Source organism: Mastomys coucha, unplaced genomic scaffold (genome assembly GCF_008632895.1).
Source record: "Mastomys coucha isolate ucsf_1 unplaced genomic scaffold, UCSF_Mcou_1 pScaffold9, whole genome shotgun sequence".
Lineage (NCBI taxonomy): Eukaryota > Metazoa > Chordata > Mammalia > Rodentia > Muridae > Mastomys > Mastomys coucha.
In genome coordinates this window covers 17,653,598-17,675,935 of record NW_022196915.1, presented here as the reverse complement: position 1 = coordinate 17,675,935, position 22,338 = coordinate 17,653,598, and the positions used below count along the sequence as shown (strand labels likewise).

The window sequence follows — 22,338 nt, the reverse complement described above, 5'->3', positions numbered from 1 at the left end:
GCCCGAGGACCAAGAGTGCTCGAGTGTACGGCTCTTACTTCGCCCCAGGGTCTTTTCGCCCCTCCCCTGCGCTTCTGTCCTATTCTTTCCAGACGTGTTCTCCTGCCCTGGGGCCTCGTGCCCCTGCTCCAGTTTCTGATTGACTGCACGTCCCACTGGAGCCAAGGCCGCTAAGACAAGAGCTCTACGTGCTTTCAGTACCAGTGCCAAGCTGGCTAAGACCACTTGGCCTGATGCGCAGCTGACGTCTGCTGAGGCAGCATTTTCTTTGTATTGCCTGGTACCCAACACAGGTGATGGCTTAACTAGGAGCCTATCTACTAGGCGTGCTCTTCTGGCTGTGGGCCAGGATCTTTGCAGCCACCTGGTTTTGGCGGCTGTAAATGGATGGGCTGGACGGTGGTGCAGGCCTCCAGTTGAATTGTCATGGTGTTTTTCAAGCGCCCTCTCAACGAAATTCTTTTCATTCCATCCACTTCTGTTTTCTTAGCTTGCAGGTGTACATCAGGAACGACTGGCCCAGCATCCAGGGCCTTGTTGGTAGTGAGCTGCCCAACTGAGCATACGTGGCTGTTGGGTTTAAGGTTGTGTGTAATGTGTAAGTTTGTGGCTCGCCTGTACCTAGGCTGAGGATCTGGTTTGTGGGGTTCTGGTCTGGGTATTGGTAGTCATGGATGCCAAAGGGTGGGCTCATGGGTGGCTGAGCCCTGGTAAGTCCAATGACCTAGGTGGGCTGTGAAGACCTGGCCACGTGTGAATTTCTTTCAAGTGGATGTACACTTTACATGTTTCAGACCTCAGATCCAAGAGATGGCAACAAGTGCCAGGGGTTTGCTATGTGTGTCTTCTTGGCCTGCCCTCCCGGAGGTAGGTACCTCCAAGAGGAGGTACAAGGTCGGCTGCCCTTACTCAGTTGTTTATGTCCCCCCTCTTTCTCTGCCCTCATGGTTCCCTCACTGCCTCTACTCCTTCCCCAATAAACCCACTTCATACCAGATCTGTTGCATGGCATAATTTCTCAGGGGCACACTTTGGCATGGGCCCACCAGACCTCGTCGCTGCGTTATATTTCATAGCACAATCTGTCATTTAATTCTTTTAGATTGTCAATCCTCACAGCATCATCGAAAGACTCCATTTTTCAAGGGTGCCGATAGGGACGTGGGTAAACAGCGAAGTCACTCTTTACCTTGGTGCTCTTCTGCAACTATTGGTTGTGATGCATAAAAAACACGTTTACCAGAATAACGGTAATTTCCCACTTATCATAGGTTTACATTATTTTAGCATGTTTGTTATAGACAATTATACTTTTTGTTGTGATGATAAAGTTCAGTTTTCAAAAATGCATATCGAATTTTGTCTTTAGAAGCCAAGTCAAACCAGTCACATCCCAGAAATAAAAGGAAGGAGTGTCACGTAACTGCATTTTAGCTGAGTTCCTTCACAAAGGGTCGACACCTCCGTCAGGGTATTACAAAAAAAAGATGGCGATGGCAGAGTAGGGGGCGCGGCACTAAACTCTGAGCCCCAGCAGCTGAGAGGTCGAGGGCGAGGCCGCCACGCCACGTTGGAGACTCCGCCCTCCGATGTTTCTCTGGCTCCAGAAGCTAGGCGCGTGCGCAGGCTTCTTCAGCCCGGCTCAGCCTCACGGAGCACGCGCGCTCAGACAGCGCTCTGATTGGAGAGTCTGAGAGTCCCGCCACATTCTGATTGGCGGAGCCGACCAGGCTCTGGGTCTGTCAGCTTCCGCGACCCTCCTCTTGCGGCCGGGCTGTGGCGCGGCAGACGAGTCGTGGTGGTGCTTAGTCCACGGGACACCGCGGACACGCAGGGGTGTTCGTACCGCCTCCAGAAGGATCAGTCTGCCTGGTTCCGTCCGTACCCCACTTGGAGGCCTCGGTCATGTTCTTCAGGGCCCAGGTGAGGCGAGCTCTTCAGCGAGTGCCCGGGAAGCAGCGATTCGGCATCTACAGATTCCTGCCCTTCTTTTTTGTCTTGGGAGGAACGATGGAGTGGATCATGATTAAAGTGCGCGTGGGCCAGGAGACCTTCTGTAAGTGAGGGTGCAGCAGCCTCCGTTTCTCCTGTGGGTATGCGATTACTGGCCGCTGACTCCATTCAGTTGCAGAGCTACTTTGACTTTAGGCGTTAGGACAAGTGTTTTGACAGTTCTCGGGCTGCGAGGCTGGAGGCCCTTAGGGTTCTTGTATTTTGTTCACATTGGCATCCAGCCCTCCTCCTCTCCGGGCATTTGAAGAGAGGGCACGTGCCTCTAGTCAGGCTGTAGTTCTTTGTAGCCTGTCCTTGGCCCTGCTGGTGACTTTGGGCCTAAGGAACAGAGTTACTCGCAGGCGGAAGAGAGACCAATCGTGTGGGCTCAGAAATTCGGGTTAAGTCCCTTTCCCTTTGAGATCTTTAGCCCAAACTCATGAGGAAGTTATCCTGCCTGTTCTAGCTAATTACTACTGGTCACTCGCAGCCCTTAGGTTATGTCTTTGGCCCAGAACTGTGAGAAGAACGTCCGGCATTTCTGAGAACTGCTTCTGGAACTGCCAGTTCTTTTCAGACCTTCTCTCAACCTTTGGCCCTTTGTCTGCCTCTCATGTAACTACCATTTGAGAAATGTAACTACCATTTGAGAATTTTAGGTTGTGTTTTCAAAGCCTCCATTGATTTCTCTTTCTTTCTTTTAAAGATTTATTTTATGAGTACACTGTAGCTGTCTTCAGATGCACCAGAAGGAGGCATCAGACCCCATTATAGATGGTCGTGAGCCACCATGTGGTTGCTGGGAATTGAACTCAGGACCTTTGGAAGAGCAGTCAGTGCTCTTAACTACTGAGCCATCTCTTTAGCCCCTGATTTCTCTTTCTGTAGTTTGATACGGGGCCTGACTATGCTGGCCTTGAATCTTCAAAACTTAGTCATCCTCTGGGTTTATAGGCAGGGGCCTCCACTTAATGTTTAATAACTATGAGAATATCTAGTGAAAGCAAATTTCAGAAGAGCTCATGGGTGTAATTTGGAGGTAGAATAATTGCCTCAGATAATTGCTCCATTTCAACCCTCTACCCCCCACCATTAAGCATGCCATGAGGGTTGTGAGTAGTCTAAGAATCCTGGATGGGCACTTCATTGGATCAGACGGTGTGGGGAAGGCTTTTGGGGAAAGATAGAAATTTAGGACTGTTAGCCAGATAAGGGGAAGATGGATGAAGCTCACTTCATGGCAATGGTAATGGAAACCTGGAGGCTTATGTGTATGCTGTTTCTAGAGACTACAGCAGATGATCAGAGTGAAGGGTGGCATGGATGGAAGGGTCCCTCTGTAGGGCCATAAAAGTACTGGACAATAAGAATCTATGCTAATGATTAAAGGGGCTCTTTTCGAAGAGATTGATAGAGACACAGGCACTGTATTGTTGGCCAGACTTGAGATGATGGCCTTAGCTGGCAAAGGAATGCCAAGAAGTGGGTAGACCTGACAGCTTAGAGGTAGTACTGATAAGTCTGGTAATTGAAATGGGGGTATGGGGGCTTCTCAAGGAACAGAAGGGCAGGGCTGGTACTTCCACTGAAGGTGCAGAATATAGGCAGGGGGCTGGAGAGAGGACTCAGTGGTTAGGAGCACTAACTGTTCTTCCAAAGGTCCTGAGTTCAATTCCCAGCAACCATGTGGTGGCTCACAACCATCTGTAATGTGATCCGATGCACTCTTCTAGTGTTGTGTACTCATATAAATAGTACTAAATAATTTCTTTAAAGGTTTATTTTATTATATGTAAGTACACTGTAGCTGTCTTCAGACACCCCAGAAGAGGGCATCAGATCTCATTATGGATGGTTTTGAGCCACCATGTGGTTACTGGGATTTGAACTCATGACCTTCGGAAGAGCAGTCAGTGCTCTTAACCATTGAGCCATCTCTCTAGCCCAGTACTAAATCTTAAAAAAAAAAAAAAAAAAAAAAAAAAAAAAAAAGGAACACGGGCAGGGTGATCCTGGGTGCAAGATAGGACATGATGAAATGGGTTAAAGCTCCCAAGTTCAGGAGGACAGTTTGGGCCAGACATCTAGGTTTACAGGCCATTCAGCTAAACTGTAAAGAAGCATCAGACTTCAGCATGTTTAAGGTGACTTGGAGTGGGCAGGAGGAACACCAGGAAGGTTGTCCTTGAAGACACATGTCTTAGGGTTTTACTGCTGTTAAAAGACAATCATGACCAAGGCAAGTCTTATAAAGGACAACATATATTTGGGGCTAGCTTACAGGTTCAGAGGTTCAGTTCATTATCATCAAGGTGGGAACATAGCAGCATCCAGGCAGGCATGGTGCAGGGGGAGCTGAGAGTTCTACATCATCTGAAGACTGACTTCAAGGCAGCTAGGGTGAGGGTCTTAAGCCCACATCCACAGTGACAAACCCACTCAAACAAGGCCTGTTATCTCAGACTCAACATAAACCTTTTTATTGTTAGTTTCAGTGTGGGAAGTGGCACTTGGGGCCTTCCTTATGATAGGTAAGCACTCTGCCACTGATCCCTAGTCTCTATTTTTAAATTCCTCAGTTTCAGGGCTGGTGAGATGGCTCAGCAGTTAAGTGCACTGGATCCAGGTTGAATTCCCAGCACCCACATGGCTGCTCACAACTGTCTGTAACTCCAGTTCCGGGGGATTCCACACCCACTCACCCACCTATCCACAGTCAAAATAACAATGCATATAACATAAAATAGTACTTTTTAAAAAAAATCCCGATTCTTAAAAATCTAAGCAACATTTTTGTTTGATACAGATGATGTCTACCGTAGAAAAGCTTCAGAAAGACAGTATCAGAGAAGGCTGGAAGATACATCAGAAACCAATCTTCATAAGTTAATAAAGTAAATATGAATTTTCAGTGTTGATTTCAGCCATTTGTGTTTTTATAGTCTTACTCTTTCCTGGGCTGGCCTTAAACTCAAGAAAATCCCTGCCTGTGCTTCCTTAGCTCCATTTAAGATCATACTCTTTCAAGGGGACTCCCAGTATCCATACGACAGCTCACAAACATTTGTAACACCAACACCGTCTTCAGGCCTTTGTGGACACTGAACATATACATGCAGGCAAAACACCCGTACACATTAATTTTTTTTCTGAATACTAATCCACTAGAGACTGTTTATTAGTCCAAAAATTGCCTTTACAAAGAATTTTCATAGTTCTATCCTCTACTTGACTATATCCGAAGTCACTATTGGATACTATCTTCCTAAAACTCACCCATTGTCTCACTCAAGACATTTCATAGGCTATTCAAAGATCAACCAAGATGTTTTGCAATGCAGTCTGGATTATTTGTGAAGTCCTTTAAAAGAAAGAAGTTACTTTAAATTATATGTATGTATGTATGCATGTATGTGGCAGTGTCCATTTGAGCATGTGTGTGTGAGAGCAGGTGCATGTGGAGAATAGAAAGCACTGGATTCCCTGAAGCTGAGAAGGTTGTGAACTATTTCGTGTGAATGCTGGAAATCAAGCTTGGGTCTTTTGGAAGAGCAGAAAGTGCTCTTAACCACTGAGCAGAATAGTATCTCTCTAGCCCCAGCCTTGTTTCTTTTTGACAGAATTCCAATGAAACCATGGCAGTAAAAGATGTCTTTCCCAAGGTCACCTTAACTAGGGCAACTACACAGGTCATGTTTCTGTCCTTTTCTAACTTGTAAGCTTTTGCTTGCGTGTGTGTGTGTGTGTGTGTGTGTGTGTGTGTATGTGTTGTTTCCTCCCTCCCAATGTGTGCTGGGAATCAAACGTGGGTCCTCCAGAACAGCAAGCACTCTTAACCTGTGTGCCATCTGTTTTTGTTTTTCGAGACAGGGTTTCTCTGTGTAGCCCTGGCTGTCCTGGAACTCACTTTGTAGACCAGGCTGGCCTTGAACTCAGAAATCCGCCTGCCTCTGCCTCTGCCTCCCAAGTACTGAGATTAAAGGCATGTGTCACCACTGCCCAGCAGGGTATACGTTTTTAACACCCTAAAATATTGTTGTTTTTTGAAATGCTACCACAGATTCTAGGACAATATATTTTTATGACTGGGATAGTAGTGGAGTTAAGCCTAGGGCTGTATATATACTAGACAAGAGTGTCCATTGTTTTATTTTATTTTATTTTTTTAAAAGACAGGGTCTTACTAATTCTCCAGGCTGGCTGTGAACCTGCAATCTTCCTGCCTTATCCCCCTAAGTATCTGGACTAAAAGTGTGAGCCACAAGGCCAGACAGATAAAAATTTACCATTTACTGTAACTTACCCCCATTGTGATACTAGGGAAGAGACTATCATATGAACTTACGGGGCAGATGGTAAGCAATGAAGGAATGGTAGTCTTCTCTCTCATGCAATTCTGTCTTGGAAGACCTACTTAAATCCCTGTTGCTTTCTTAATCACATTAGTTTCTTTTTTAGTGTCTCAATTTTTCACAGTAAGTTTCCTCTAAGGAAAAGTATATTCTTTTTCGAGACAGGGTTTCTCTGTATGATTCTGGCTGATCAGGAACTCACTCTGTAGACCAGGCTGGCCTCGAACTCAGAAACCTGCCTGTCTCTGTCTCCCAAGTGCTGGGATTAAAGGCGTGTGCCACCACTGCCTGGTGAAAAATGTATTCTTGGACCATGTTTTCCAAATTTTTCTCCTTGTAAAGGAATATCAAAACACCCTGCACATTTATGAACCACCACCAAGACATGAATACATAATACCGCACTGAAGGGGAAAGTAATAGTCTGTTAATTTATTCAGTACTGAGCTTTCAGCCAGCTGACCCAGCATACATACTCAAATTAAAAGGTACAAAACCATTTACCAAGATTTGTTTGTGTAGGGCTTGGGTGGAATGTTATGTTATCAGTGATCCTTCACTCGTGGGCATAGGTGGCTGTGCATCCCTCTCTGCAGTCTCAGGACAGAATCACAGGGCTTCGCAAAGTGGTGTTAGAAGAAAACAGCTTGGGCTAGAGAGATGGCTCAGTGGTTAAGAGCACTGACTGCTCTTCCAGAGATCCTGATTTCAATTCCCAGCAACCACATGGTGGCTCACAACCATCTGTAATGAGATCAAAAACCCTCTTCTGGTGTGTTGGAATAATAAATAATTTTTTTTTTTTTTTTTAAAAAGAAGAAAACAGCTCGCTGATTTTACCATCATTTTCTACTAAAAGTATGACATATTTTAAGAACTTGTAAAACTAAAGATTTACCTGGACCACTTGTCTTATGGTCACAGTTAAGCTATTTAAAATGAATTTCTGCTTCTAGATAGCCCTTTCTACCCTCAATAACTTGTTCTTTCTTTTTGAAACCTATGTTGTTTCTTCTCATGCTGCAAATCTTGAGAGAGATAGGGTATGTCAGGCTGCAAATGGGGGGTCTACATATTGAACTTCATCCTGACCGACCAGAAGTGTTTTCTTCCTTGAACTGATAGTCCTATCTTCCTCAGCGTGATGAAACCAGGACTTGTAAGAGTTTTCTTCAGTCTGCTCCAAACATTTGACACAGCTTAAACAGAACCACCAAACCTGGCTAATCCAAATCACTTTGCAAACTCTTGTTTTTATTTGGGTTAAAAAGTTTTGATGAACAAACATATGATACATACATGGTATAGAACCAGTTACCACTTAAAACCTCAGATAAAGATATAGTACAGAAAGTAGAATAAACCAAATTTTAATCAGGTCTGGAAACAAATGTTCAAGTTGTAACATCAATTTGGAGATTTTACACAAGTGTCCCTCACCCACTCAGTTCTTCCTCAGAAGGGGAAGGCAGACTTAGTAAATCCAACGTCTTTTAAGTCAGCTGGCTGACATTCTATTTTAAACCTATAGGTCTCCCAACCCAATATTAACAAAATTCTTCACAGGAACTTACATTTTGAAAACAATTAGGCCATTATATTTCCTAAGCCACATTACTACAGTTCTTAAAAGTCACGAGAAAGTGTGTTGTTTACCTGTACTGCCTTAAGTCAGGGCCTTTTCTGTTTTTGAAGATGTCTGATCTTAAATATTATACCCTAAGTAATCACTGATACTCTTCAAAAGCATGATTCTAAAATAAATAGTACCTTAAATGCTTTTAATTAATTAGTTTTTTTTTTTTTTTTTTAAAGGTAATCAGGGCTTGCCTTAGGGACACAGCACCCTGTGCTGGACTTGCACTGCCTTAGGGAACCTGGGGCTGGCTCTTGGTTCCTACAGCACTAGAGCACTGGAAGGAGCCAGGAGGGTGAGTGCTCTGGCTTCTAGTACTCCTGGTTGCTGATAGTGAAGCGGTTTTAGAGACTCCCTAAGGAGCCTCACCTTTAAAAAGAAAAAGAAAATTAATGCATGAAATAAATAAATAATTTAACCAAAATTAAGTTTCTGGTTCTTTGGTGTAATTCAAGGATACCTAAAGAGAAAAGAATCTGATTACATTATATAGTCCATGATGAGTCAATGGTCCAAATAACCAGGAATCAAAGATTTATTTGATTCAGTTTAACAGTAAGATACTGGCATACTCTGCAGTACATTTTTTAAAAATTAAGATTATTTATAATACTTGATGAAAATTGAGATCCAGTGGTTGACTACTGGTATTAAGTTACAGGGATCCTGTATTTAAAGTAGCTACCAGGAACTGCTTTCCATTTTATACTCTTTTGTTCTCATGATTTATTAAGCATGGCAATTAAACACGAGTACTGATCCGTTATATTCTAAAGGAAGAGTGTCACTTAACAGTCATTCTCAATGAACAACAGGGCAGTGGAAGCATCAGCACCACACAGCCACCCAAGTGGAATAAAGCAGGTTCAACACCACTATCGTGGGAAATGCACACTGCCTCCTTGTTCACACTAGGGCTATGTTACAAGGGCAGGCTTGTGTTGCTGAGCATTATGGTACCTGCCCTTAACCCCAGGGAGAGGCAGGAGTTGGAGACTAGCCTGGTCTATACAGTGAGTTCCAACCCAGCCAGAGTTGGTGGTAGGACCATGTCTCAAGAAAAGAAAGACAGACAAGGTTACCAAGTCCAAGTTCTGGGATCTGAAATAGTCTTTTGTGAACATTTTCTTAAATTATAATTTCCTTGTATAAGCCAAAGCACAAGCTGAATTTAAAAATATTTTAGGAAATATTATTTCTGGTTGAGAATTCCAACTCCAAACAAAACACTGTAATTGATAACAAGGAGATAAAGAATCCAGGACGTGTGTATATAGGCAGTCTACCCTTGCACAGTTACGTGCAAGGCACAGCTTGTGTCCATTTATACTCTTTCTTAGGTCAGGTATCATGCTTAAAATAAACCACCTCTATGCATACTTCAGTACTTTTTTCAATGTTTTTCAAGGTAACAGATGTACAGTTTCAAATCATATCTGTATAACATGAAGGCAAAATCATAAACTGAATCATAAACTGATCAAAAGTACTTTTAAACTTATCTCCCAAAACTAAATATAACTCAGATCTGAGCATATATTCTACAAGAATCACTGACAATACAGATGTCTAACTCAGCACAAAGTTACATTTTCCTTCAGTTACACTAACTGTGGATGGATATATATCATTGACTTTAGATTTCTATAGTAAGCCTCTGTGTTAATAGAGCAAATATGCCGCATCTGTCACACATGTATAATCTAAACTTTTCAAAGCACTTTGCTTTACCTGTAAGAAAACCTGCAGATATTTAGGCATGTAAAACATACATATACATTCCTCTAAGATGTAAACTAGGACCAACTTCACATTTCATTGTCAACTTAAATTTGTAAACTTTTTTTTTCATTTTTTTTCCTTTATGTGTGTGTATATATATATATATATAATATATATATTTATAAAAAAGAAAACCAAAACCCTAAGCCAAGCCAAAACCTTTGATGATTTAAGTCCTTTAACAAGTAAAGATAAAACTATTACTATATATAACCAATTATGAAACTGGTTTTAAACAAAGGAAACATATGCAAAAAATCTTTTGTGTATTTGATAGTCAACTTAATGTAACAAAACCAAATTTGAAATAGCTTATTAAAAGTGTCCTTATATAAAAATGGTTGTGTGATGTACAATAAAATGCAATAAAAATTATCATCCTTTGTTCCTCCCTCCCACCCCAGTAACTAAAATGGCTACCGCTCCACAACTCTTTGCTTCTATAGAAGAAACAGTGACGTGATTAAACATTTTCTATGTTGTATGCCTGTCGGATGTTGAGAGTGTCTCGAAGCATTAAATCCCGCAGGCGCCAGAGGGCATCTGCCATGGTGGTGTGTGCACCTTTACTTTTGAGCCAGTGAGAAGGTAAGCGGCTCTCCTGTTCTTTTGACAAATGGACATCCCGTCTTCGAGCTGAAAATTTGAAGTATAAACAGACATTAGAATTTTAGGATAAAATGACCCCAGTTTTAAGGGTTGATGTATTTATACTAAAACAAAAAAATGTTTATTGTTTGTTTTTCAAGACAGGGTTTCTCTATATAGCCCTGGCTGTCCTGGAACTCACTCTGTAGACCAGGCTAGCCTCGAACTCAGAAATCCACCTGCCTCTCAAAAAAATGTTTATTAAAGTTATGAATATGTGTTATAAATTACAATCATAGCAAAGTTTATTAGGCATTGATATCTTACCACTAACACTTTATTGTAGATACCCTTGATATTAACAATTTCTTCCATGTTATAAAAGATGCCTTTGATTCCAGCACTTGGGAGGCAGGCAGATTTCTGAGTCTACAGAGTGAGTTTGAGGACAGCCAGGGCGAAACAGAGAAATCCTGTCTTGAACCCCCCACCCCAAAAAAAAGATGACTAAAGGGAAATCATACTTAATAGTCTTAAAAGAGAGAACATTTCCTAGCTGGATTTAGAAATGAATAAGGGGCTGGCTCAGTGACGAAGAGCATTTGCTGCTCTTTGTAGAGGGCTGGGCTTCAGTTTCCAGCATCCATAGAACCACTCACAACTGTCTATAACCACAGTTCTAAGTGATCTGATGTCTTTTTCTGGTCTCTGAGGGTGGACAGCAGGCATGCATGTGGTACATTTTATATATCACTCACATACCACCTGTATTCCCAGCTTTTAGGAGGAAGACAACTAATTCAAGGATACATGTTAAGAGCTAGTTCTCAACATAAGCCAAAGAACGAAAATCAAAAATCCAACCAGGATCAGGGAGATGGCTCAGTGCATAGAAGTGCTTGTCAGACTATAACTATCTCTTATTCCAGACAAAAAGACAGATGTGGTGCTGGGTATCAGGAATCCAGTACTTCTAAGGCAAGATGGGGAGTCTGAGGCATGAGAAATGCCCAGAAGTTCAAGGGCAGTTAGCCTATCGTAAATACTGCAGCAGCATAAATAAGAGAGACCCTATTTCAATAATATAGAAGGTGAAAACTGACTCCTGAAAGTTGTCTTCTGTTTCCCATGCAACCAAAGCACGTGTGAGCTTTAACATAAACATACACATTTCTCTTCTAACATGAATGAGCAGAAGCTTTCAATTTCCTTTTGAGAAACTAGGTAACACCATGTTACTATCTATATACTGTAGATTCATTCCATATTCAACTAAATGAATAGCTTGGTAGACTAAAGAAATAAAGACTTTCCATTTTCCTCTTTTTAAAATCTGACATGTATTCTAATGCTTAAATATCTGAAAAAAAGAAAAACTGAAAAAAAAAAATCAAAATGTATTTGAGAAGATGGTAGTATGATATAACCGAGCTTTAGTTTTTTTAGCCCATTTTTACTGGGTCAATATGCAAAGAACCCTAAATCTATTCTGTGAAATATATAACTTATTTCCCTTTACAAGGATGTTGTATAAGAGCCTGCAGTAGTGAGAGGAAACATGTGTTTCAAAAGTATTTGCCTTACCTGCCAGAGTCTGGTCCCACTTGCTAATGCTGTTGGATTCAGCACTGAGTCCTTCAATGTATTTCAGGTAGGCCTCTGAGTGGAGAAGCCTTTGGGTCTTTGGTGGGGGAGCCACAAACATGGGTGTGGTTGGCTGCTGTATGACAGGGGGGCCAGTTGGATGAGGACCAGGATATGGAGGTGGTGCCTGCTGCCCTGGAGGTCCCAAAACTCCTACCTGAAAGAGCAGGGGATCAGATGATTATGTCAAGATAATCGGCACATGCTCTGAGAAGGTAGATGGCTAAAAGAATCCAAGGAAAATTAAACTAGGAGGCTTACCTGCTGTCCATACGGACTTCCACCTGGTGCTGGAGTCCCTACCATCGGAGCTACTCCTTGACTCATCACACCTATAATTCAGAATGCAATGGCACAATTAGAGGCTCTGGGTTTTGTTGACTGATAAACTGACAAGAGCTGGTGCCATTTTAAATGCCAACCTATGTACCTTTGCCCTTGAGTGTGTAGATAGGAATCTTAAGCACCCTAAACAGAATCTGATTGGGAAATTTATATTCTTTTGTTTCTGGTTACTATAGTAGTAGTATACTTTGTCAGAAGTACTTAATTATTTCAGGCATAGACTGTTTTAAACCCTGCATAAAATTCTTGGGTTACCCTGAGTAAGTGAGCTGTACTTAGAATACACTTCTGTTTTCAAGGTACTTTTCTTCTTATCATACAGTCTTCTACAGTTGGAGCCTGTGGGATCAGGCTGAGCAGTAACTACTGCACTGGGATAGGAAACAAGGGCTGAGGAAGAGCAGTTATCTGAGCACTATGGAGGCTGGAGTCACTACCTTAATGTGCTTTTGCAGTCACCAGCTGGCCTCAGGCACTAATGCTGGCAGAGAGAAGGCATTTCAGTGGATGATGTGGAGGCAGTGTAGCCTTGTTGCCATTACTTCAGATTCCAAATGACAAAGGAATAGAGAAAGACCATGTGGCCCTATTTTCTGGTAATCACTGAGCAAACTTCCTGTCTCACCGGCACTAGTTGATAACAATAGAATATCCCATATTAGTTTTTAAGGCAGTTTTCATCTCAGGGCTATCTGTTTGCTATTACAACAAAACAAAACAGCCAAGGGACTCAGTTTATTAAAAGTAACAAACCGCAAGCAAATCATTTTAAGCTGTTCCTTAAAGCATAAGTCCTGTTAGTGCTGTGTAGAGGGGCTGGGAGGAAGCAGCTTCTTAGTCTTCTGTTCCTGTTTAACAATGCTGATGTTCTGCTGTGTGTGCTAGCTCACACCTGTTATCCCAGCACTTGCCAAGCTGAAACAGGAATGTTGCTGCAAATTTGAGGCCGGCCTGCGTTACTAAATACATCTCTCTTCCATAGCTAGCATTTTGATGGGCAGAAAATTGGTCTTTTGAAGGTTCAGAGTTCTTAAGTGTCACTTCTAGGAAGTACAAGGCATCTTATTTGTGAGAGAGGGAGAAAGAAAAAAGTGAAACAAGTTTCTGCTTAAAAAGGAATATGCCAAGTACTTGGAATTGTAACCCAGTCATCACAGCTGTGTCCTGGTAATTTATGAATTGTACAAAGAAGTCAAGGTAGCTAGCTAAGCTGCTGTTTCTTCAGCAACACATTATAACCTATGGCCCCTGATCCCTGCAGGTCACTCATTGATCCTCGATCCTACAGACTGGGAGGCTCCCAAAACTGGCTGCATCACAGATTTGCAGGGCAAAACAAACAAATCAGCAACCTCTTCCACCTCCTGTTTACAAATAACATGCCTGGGGTAAGCCATTGAAAACAGGAGCTGAGACAACAGATGAGCCCCTTGAAGCTCAAAGCCAGATCGGTTGTGCATGGGCTTATAACGAGTTCTTCCTGTCTCCCTGACTATTATCAGGTGTGCTGTGCTTTCTTCCAGAGCAGCTTAGATTCTATAGTCAAGAGAAGAGAGACTAGTGTTGCCCCCACAACCACCAAAACACAGCTGCTAAACTGGGGTGTGTACTTGGCCTTAAACAGGACGTCTGCCAAGTGCTATATACATTTAGAAGGTGTCAACTCCAACAAAGTTTCACGGACTAACTCAGGGAAACCTTGTGCTAACATATGAGGGTACAGATTTAGGCCCAAGTTTATTTGCCACGTGAGAAAAATTATTTTCTGATAGACTTCTGGTGCCACAGCATTTCACATAAGTCACCACATCCAGAATAAAGTACAAATACCACAATCATTTCTTCCTCTGGGAACATTGGAAAAATAAAATAAAAGCATTGTTGGAGTTATGGCCATCCTCTAAGGAACATAGAGAATGTGGCTAAACTGCAGGAGTGGAATGCATGCATGTGATCCCTGTACTTGGGATGGTGAGGCAGTAGAATCTTAGAGTTCCAGGTCAGTCTTGGGTACATAGCCTGATCCTATCACAATTAAAAAAAAATTTTGGAGTTAACATTTGTTTTCCCTATACACTATTGGGTTCACCCTCTAAACTATTATTTGAACCCGTGTAGAACTCTGTGAGCAGTGGGTCCAAGCATAATGCAAGTAAACCTGACCGGCTCCATCCATACATAGTTCACCTGGGTTTTGGCTCCTTTCGATGACATTTCAGTAATGGACTGACTGCTACTCCAAGTCATTTAAAAGTCCATTTCTCCCTAACTAGATTATAGCCAAAAGTTAAGTTCTTTTGCGTATGATGGAAATTATGGAAACTTGTGATTTTCCAATCTTTTAACTTTCATTATGAAGTGAAACAATGTAGTGAATTCTGAGCTCCATTTATATATTTCTACACAGAAGAAGTTTTGGCTTCTATTGACATACAAATATGTTCATAACAAGGTCATGTTATGTTTGTTAGGGGACTCAAGACTAATTCAGTACAAACTCCCTCCCTTCCTACACTGTTACAAAGTGAACGATTTCTGAAGAGCTTCACATATGCAGTTCTGATTACTTCTAAAGGGCTACTGAGGAGGAAGAGTTAGAACAGGGACTCTACAATGAAGACCCTGTGAGATAAGAATTTTACCAGGTAAAGAAATGCTGTGGGAGTAAAAAGTACTTTTATATATGACTCTGAACTGGCGTTTCTTTAATAAGAGGTTGCGGCCCTTAAGGCTTTTCAGACACGTCCTATCTGATAATGGACCATGTCTCCAGCTCCTTGATCTATGGGTCTGACCTCTGCAGTGCATCCTGTGCTGCTGGTGATAGGTCACCTGATCAACACATAGGATAGGCCCTACTACTGTCAGCTTTGGGATTCTCTGTGAGGGGAAGCCTGGCCACCATGGGCAGAAGGTGCCTCCTAGAAGAATTGGCTGAGACAGGAAAAAGAATTAAAAAAAAAAAAAAAACCCAATGAGATTAATGAGTGAATGAGGATGAAGTTCTTACCGGGTGGTGGGATGCCTGGGAGGCCAGGCACACCTGGCGGAAGATGGTGAGGTGGAGGCCCCCCAGGGTGAAGTGGCTGCATGCTGCCCATGCTAACAAGGCCATCAACTGGGCCCTGCAAAGGTGGAAGGCCTGGCGGATAGCCACCCATCATGCCTTGAAGGACACAACAAATTTCAGACATGCATCATTAACATGCAACATGAGCTAAGTAATAACAACCCCCTCCATGCACTACCAATGAATAAGCACCCTTAGTACTGCATGATATAACAGCAATTAGTGCAATTATTTTGTTGCAGTAATGAACAAAATAAAGTTACAAATATGAAACCCAACACTTTTGGATGAATTAGTATTTAGTAAATTATTGCTTATAATTATTCTCAATAAGCTAAACAATGTTTTCATTTAATAAAAGAGTTCTAGTAACAGCTTTCTCAAGGACAGAACTACTGCAAACTGTTCAACCAGTAACCAGTTCTGCCACCTGCAATTCCAAGTGATCAGTACATACCCCATTACTCCACTCTGCCCACACTCACATCCCTATCGTGGGTGCTCATGAAGGGAAATCAGAATGGGGGGAAATGAGGTGCACAGTCCTGATCACAAGGCATGGTTCTCCAGTTTGGGAGCAAAAAAGTTTCAAGACTTCTTCATATACTCCTCCCTTCTATTTCCACCACTGCTGTTAAGAATGGATTATGTTAAGGTTTCAGCTGGAGAACAACTAACACCTATCACAATGAATAATATTTCATCTTTAGATTTCAAAATATGTTAAGGAGAAATCTAAATTTTCTCAAGCCAACTAAAGTCCAGGTAATTCAGAATCCTACATGCAGCAGGCCCTGAAGGAAGAACAGCTGGAGAATCAGGCTCTGCTACTACAGGAGAAAATGCCAGTTGTCATCACTGTCTCCAGGCTCACACACTTGGTCAACTGACAGGGAGCACTTTAACCGAGGTACAGAATTCCTATGAACAGAGGCTTTCATTTCTTTGTTTTCTAAGCATACCGTTATATAATAAAGCATCTGGCTAGGGAAATTTTATGACAAACAAGTATTTTTAGAAAAGGGGTGGAAATAATAATTTCAGTGAGGACTCACCTATCAAAAACACAAAAACAAAATATGCCTCGGAATCTGTATGAGTCTGAATAAATAATGTAAAGCTCCCTCTGGAGTACAGTCACTTTTAGGCAGTTTCTCACATAGGAAGGGCAAAGGCATAGCACCAAAATACACTTTGAAGAGAGTTTCAGTCTTACTTTCTTTGAGAAGGTATTTGAAACATTTGTTTGCACAAGTTTAGTCTTCTAAAGCTATGGCACACCAAGAACACTAGACTAACTCACCTTGCCTCCTTAAGTCACATCTAAACTGGCTACAAAAACAACTACACAAAACAAATTTGAAATATTTCTATACATGAAATAGGATGCATTTCAGTTTTTGAGAGTTCGAGGTAAAAACGACTTTGAGTAGATACCATCATCTTAAAACAGGATGAAATCCAATGTTACCAAACTGCCCTTTCAACACACCGCCAGGACCAGCTTTTAAGGATAAGTCGGTGAGAAGTTGAACAAATGTTAGGAGGCTTTGCTTTCAATTACAAAAGCCCATCTGAACGCAGCCGTCATAGGCTGTGGTTGAAGATTAAATTATTAAGAACTGAAAGACACAACACTTGTCTTCATTAAACTGTACTTTGGCATTTATTATCCCAGTCACATGTGTTCAAATGAGCTTCAATGCTTGTAAGCAAAGCTGGTCTCAGACAACAAGAAGGCTAAAACTCAGGCCCTAAACAACCTATAATTCCATGAAAAATTACCATTTCTGCTGCAAAGTTCTCACTGTGGACCAAAGGCTTTTTACTGTAGAGACTCTCTGCCCTTCACTCCTGTGGCCCAGAAGCCTAGGCAGCACACCTTCAGTAACAGAGCAGTGGTCTTCTAGAGGACCACCCTCCTCAATCACAGATGCTATTCCCCAACAGGGAGCTAAAATGCTGCAGCTGCTAATTTTTGTTTCATTTTAGCTATATGTATTCATTTTGTTAATTTATGTTTCTGGGTTTTGCAGTCAAGGACATAGTGCCACTGTATTATACATCAAATAGAACAAAATAGGATGTCAATGAGGGAATCCTAACTTTCAAAGTCCCCATGATCAAGACCTGATTTCTGGAAACCTCTGGAACCCCATTAACCAGAATGGGCCATGGAATAGAGCAGGCGGTTATGAGATTTGTTAGATCAACGTCAGTCACACTGAAAGCACTGAGAGCCATGACTCAGATGTGCTTTGGCGAGTGCAATTGCTGAGGTCAGCGACAGTGCATTTGAGAACTTGCCATCACAAAAGTTAGGAGCAACAATGGGAAAGTTATCCTGTGCAATCTTTCCTCTAAAAGCAAAAACAAAAAAGGCAAAAAACAAAAAAACGAAACGGCAAGAACAAAAACAGCAAAAACAAAAACAGTGTCCCCACAAAGCTGCCTTGAACAATACTGTCCTGGACTCTGTGCAAAAGAGGTCAGACTACTTGTGTAAGAAGAATCACAGGTGGCTTGTAAAGAGCTCACCAGATGTGGAGAGGTAACAAAGGAAGGGCCTGAGAGGTGGTCCACAGACTTTTCGTGGAGACATGTCAGACAAGATTTCAATTCAACAGTAGTCAAATTTGCTATGGCTACCAGAACCAGAGACAACACACACAAGCAAACCACATTCATCATTTCTTTTTCCTCTTCTTTCTTTCATCTTATTCATTTATTTAAAATATGTGACTGGGATACTAACAGAAAATGCAGTTTAATGTAATTAAATAGAAAAGCATTACAGAGTGGGCACAATGAATTGAACAAGGACTTCCCCCTACTTAGCAGACATGCACACTGGTGACCAAGAAAGGATTTAATAATTCACTGTCAAAAATCCTTTTAAGTGGTCAGTCTTTTAAGGATGGCTGCAGCAGAATAGGGCAAACTGAACTGGCATGAGACAGAATCAATACCACCTAATGACTGCTGTTATATTCTCCTTGGAGTTCCTCAGAACAGAACTCAAGGTCTACTATTTCCTGCTGTAGTGCTTTATTAAAGAGCAGTCTGGAGTAAGAACATTGCCAGACCATGCCCACAGCAAGGGAAGAGCTGCTACCTACCAATTGCCAGGGTCGGGCCTAGGGCCCACTTTTGGGATAGAGAAGAGGCATTGCCTGTATGGGAAAAGCAATACAGGACAACATGGAGGACTTCAAACTTGGAATCTATCATGAGAAAAGGCTACAGACTGTGGCCTACTCCTTTTGGAGAAAAAAAAATGAAGGAATTTCTTAAAGTGGAAAAAAATGGTCTTAGCTCCTGTTTTTACCTGCAACAGGTGTCAACTGCTGATTGAGCATCCCCATTGGTGTTGGTGGTGGCACCACCCCCATGAGAGCCCCCACAGGGGTGCCTGCTCGGGGAGAAGCACTCGGCTGCTGTTGCTGTGCTGCTCGCTCTCTCTCCTGCTGCTCAGCAACTTTAGCTGCCCGCTCTGTAAAGGCATTTCACATTTTCAATTCTGTTTTTAACCCAGGAATTCAAAATACCATCCATTGCATTCAACAGGACTAGTAAAAACACAGGCAACAGTTCTGTCTCAATGGAAGGAACGGTAGATGACTAGTCTCAACACAGGAGTCGGGCCGATTTCACTTGGTAACCTAGAATTCAGCTTTCCTATCCCATCTTGAGAACTGGTCTGCAAAGATTTCAAGAATGTTAAGACTGCAACACACATTCAGAAAGCACAGATTTTATCGAAACACATCACCAGGTAACCAACGTGGTTAATCTCACGAGGCACTCTGAAGATGAGAAGCGCTACCATCATTCTAGTATTAATAGCATTACAGATTATAATTTCAACATGAAGCAATTCCATGGCCCATTATAATTTTTGGAATAATTGTACTTACTCTAATTTTCTGATTCCTTGTATCCAATTTTACTAAAATTTGAGGACTCATCATATATCACAAGTTTAGCAGCTGAAGAAAGTTAACTCTGTAAGGGAAAAGTAGCTTACTGCCTCTACCTTAAGACTTTTGGAAGAGTAAACAGCCAGTTTCCACATTCTAATGAAGCAAAGAAAGAGGTCATGATTAACTAACTCCAAGGGAGGAAAATACATGATTAGCTACACTAAAGTCATCAGAAAAGGGGAACTAATACATGTATGTAGCAATGGACAATATTCTGAAAGAACCAGGTTCCCTGAAGCTGAGTTCAAAACCAACCATGAATCCTAAATCAGCAAGAATTCCAGCACCTACTATTAGTTAGTGCACCTGAGATGCAAAAGGAACGTTTCTGGAACCTCTCGCTATTAACCGATAGCCGCTTTACTTCCTTAAGCTACGCTGCACCTCTCGAGCCAGCACCCTCAACAGTGCTGCTCTCAGCACACGGACTTTCTGTGAGGGCATATTCCCAAAGCTCCCCTGTACAGGGCTTATTCAGCTTCACATTCTAAGTATGAAGTCCTTCCCACTCTTCAGATGGACACACAGAAGCTGGGGTATAGACAGTGACCTGTCCAAGAATACAGGAGAAACAGCAACTCATGGCCCCGTCGACGCCTGGTGTCACACTTCACCTTCCACAGTTATCTCTCCAACATGGAATTCAAAGACTACAGCTACTTGGGGAAAACAGTTTGAGGTACATGGATTTAAAGAGACTCAAGAAGCAACAGCTCCACTCCTTTATGGAAAGAATGTGAAAATTGTGCAAGTCAAAGCTCTTGAGGCTGTGATGAAGTTGCTTGTAGACACTTAGCATTACTCACTAGGACTGTCTCAGCCTGATACGGAGCCAGAGAAGCAAACCTATTCTATATCTGTGATCTAGATGCCCCAATATTAAATGCTAGTTTTTTCATTACACAAATGAAACAAACTGGAAGGAAAAAAGAAAAATTAAAGTTGGAAAAACAGAAAAGTTCAGGCATGTGGATAAAATATTAATTCTTCCCGAAAGAAGCTGAACTAGCTGCTTTGGAATTCAGAATTACTAAAACTATGCCAGCCAAACTCCCAACTTTGTGTTTTGAATTCAGTGGGCAAAAACATCCAAAGTTCAGAGTTTGATTCAGGCTCCAGAAACACATTCCCCTCTCACTAGGTTCTTCATAATTTCGGATACCCCATTAAATGAGAGAATTTTTCAAATATCATCTCTTCTTCCCTCAGCCATGCTCCAGATTTTCTGCCTTCAGATGATCTTTAGATCTTTGTCCTATTTGTACCATAAATAACCAGCCACACAGTACTAGCTTTGTTTGCCTTGAGACACTGTTAGCCGAGCTTTTTAGACAACAGTCTTCCAACTTAGTAGTACATTTGGTCTTAACTTGCAGTAAGCCCTGAAATATCAAAGTGTCCCAGAGTTCTAGGGTCTTATGGGATTGACTAGACGTTCTCAAAGAATGTTCTAGGGTATTAACAGATGCCACATAAATACCTGGTCAATTTTCAGACAATACTAGATAATAGAAAACAGGTTCTTTACTGTAGACCTTAGTGACTTTAACTTAGGACTATGCCCAGAGTTTGAAATGCTTCTGAAACTGGTTTTGCCACAAAATATTTCTTGGCTGAGCATCTTGCAGGATTAGGCTTCAGCAGAAGATCCTTAAGGAAGCCTGTCAGATAATTTTATAATAATAAGTAGTAACAAATGAAAGGAAAATAAGTTTTTTACAGAAGAGTTACTTTGGAGACTTCATAAGCTTCAATAAAAGGAGCAGCCTTCATAATGTATGCTTGCTAGAAAATAATGGATTTGGATTTAGTCAAGTTAGAGAGGAAGACTATAACTGGAAAATTATCTAATATACAAAATTTGAAAGTATTGTCTAAAGTAATGCTTACTCTCACTTATTAAAGCCATACCCAATATTAACTAGAACAACAAAAAATCCAAACCACCAAAAATCTCTAAGGAATTAGTTTTTTACAACTATGAACCACCAAATCTTTGAGTAAAATAGGTCATAGTTCAAAGTGATCTAATCATAGAGTAAGGGGAAAATGAAGGCATCTGAGCTTTGTTAAAGTCATGCAAGTATTTTAAAAGCAGGTATGAACACAGACACAGTACCCATGCCAGGCTGGACTAGGAAACCACATACCACACCCCCACCTAGAGTTTAACTTACAGCTTTGGCTTATCAAGAGCCATATGGAGGATCACTTATTTTAAAAGGCGGCATTCAGGTGAATTTTAATTGAAATTATAGTTAACATTATTGAACAATCATTCCCCAGCTCAACATGTGTGTGCCTACAGGGATAAATGAAATAAAACCATGCAATTTTTAACAGCAACATATTTTTGTTTGAGAAATTTGCCAGGAGGGGCAACGCCACAAGAATCTGAGGCCAAGCCAGAGGCAACTCTCTATGTACTGGCATCTGCTGCCAGCTGGAACAGTCCAAAACACCAGAACATCATGTGCATGTGGTAAGAACAACAGAGTAAAGCCTGTATATGCATGTGCATTCCTGAAAACACCCCTTGCTTACAAAGTGCAGACAGTAGTGCCTAGTCCTTATTTACCTTCATATTCTGCTTTCTTGGCTGTCTCAAGGTTTCTCCATTCTGTCCCCACCAGCCTGCTGAGCTCCCCAAAAGAGTAGTCTGGGTGCTGGGCTTTAATCACAGCTCTCATTTCACTGCTGAACAAAATGTAGCCACTCATGTTGATTTTCCGTTTAGAACCTTCCTTCTTTGCACTGCCTTTGGCAGACTTTGGGGTTGACTGTAAGACAGAAAGCTATTATATAAGGTATCAGAAACTTGTACTAGATTACCTACAGTTTCTGGAAGCCAGACACATATGATGCAATAAAGTTTTATAGACATACTCAGTTTGTAGCTGACATTTTCTTGGCCAAAATATACCTCTTTCTTGCCTTGTACAAAAT

The 22,338-nt window shown here is 41.6% G+C and overlaps 2 protein-coding genes across 44 annotated transcripts in view; one reads left to right on the top strand and one right to left on the bottom strand.

Annotated features, from left to right (window-relative positions):
• The first annotated feature begins 1,723 nt into the window (after positions 1-1,723).
• Positions 1,724-4,903, top strand: Smim4 (small integral membrane protein 4). Its single transcript, XM_031361852.1, has 2 exons — positions 1,724-2,056; positions 4,799-4,903. Exons 1-2 carry the CDS (start codon positions 1,906-1,908, stop codon positions 4,888-4,890), a joined length of 243 nt encoding a protein of 80 aa, XP_031217712.1. The 5' UTR covers positions 1,724-1,905; the 3' UTR covers positions 4,891-4,903.
• Positions 4,904-7,577: 2,674 nt separating this feature from the next.
• Pbrm1 (polybromo 1) overlaps positions 7,578-22,338 on the bottom strand; it is a 109,335-nt gene continuing 94,574 nt past the window's right edge. For 16 of the 43 annotated variants that reach the window (XM_031361818.1, XM_031361800.1, XM_031361805.1 and 13 more), the window contains 6 exons: positions 21,971-22,187; positions 18,738-18,902; positions 15,350-15,505; positions 12,256-12,326; positions 11,935-12,151; positions 7,578-10,398 (listed from right to left, as the gene is read on the bottom strand). In XM_031361818.1, the coding sequence (XP_031217678.1) occupies positions 10,226-10,398; positions 11,935-12,151; positions 12,256-12,326; positions 15,350-15,505; positions 18,738-18,902; positions 21,971-22,187 (999 nt within the window). In that variant the 3' untranslated portion in view covers positions 7,578-10,225. The remainder of the gene's footprint in view (positions 10,399-11,934; positions 12,152-12,255; positions 12,327-15,349; positions 15,506-18,737; positions 18,903-21,970; positions 22,188-22,338) is intronic. The other 27 variants (XM_031361843.1, XM_031361846.1, XM_031361836.1 and 24 more) reach the window with 14 other exon arrangements.

What these genes read in the sequence shown, in the direction of transcription:
- Smim4 (XM_031361852.1), top strand. Translation starts at nt 1,906, where the DNA reads ATGTTCTTCAGGGCCCAGGTGAGGCGAGCTCTTCAGCGAGTGCCCGGG. An exon ending in CGTGGGCCAGGAGACCTTCT is followed by an intron (nt 2,057 to 4,798) that starts GTAAGTGAGGGT and finishes TGTTTGATACAG; the next exon opens with ATGATGTCTACCGTAGAAAA.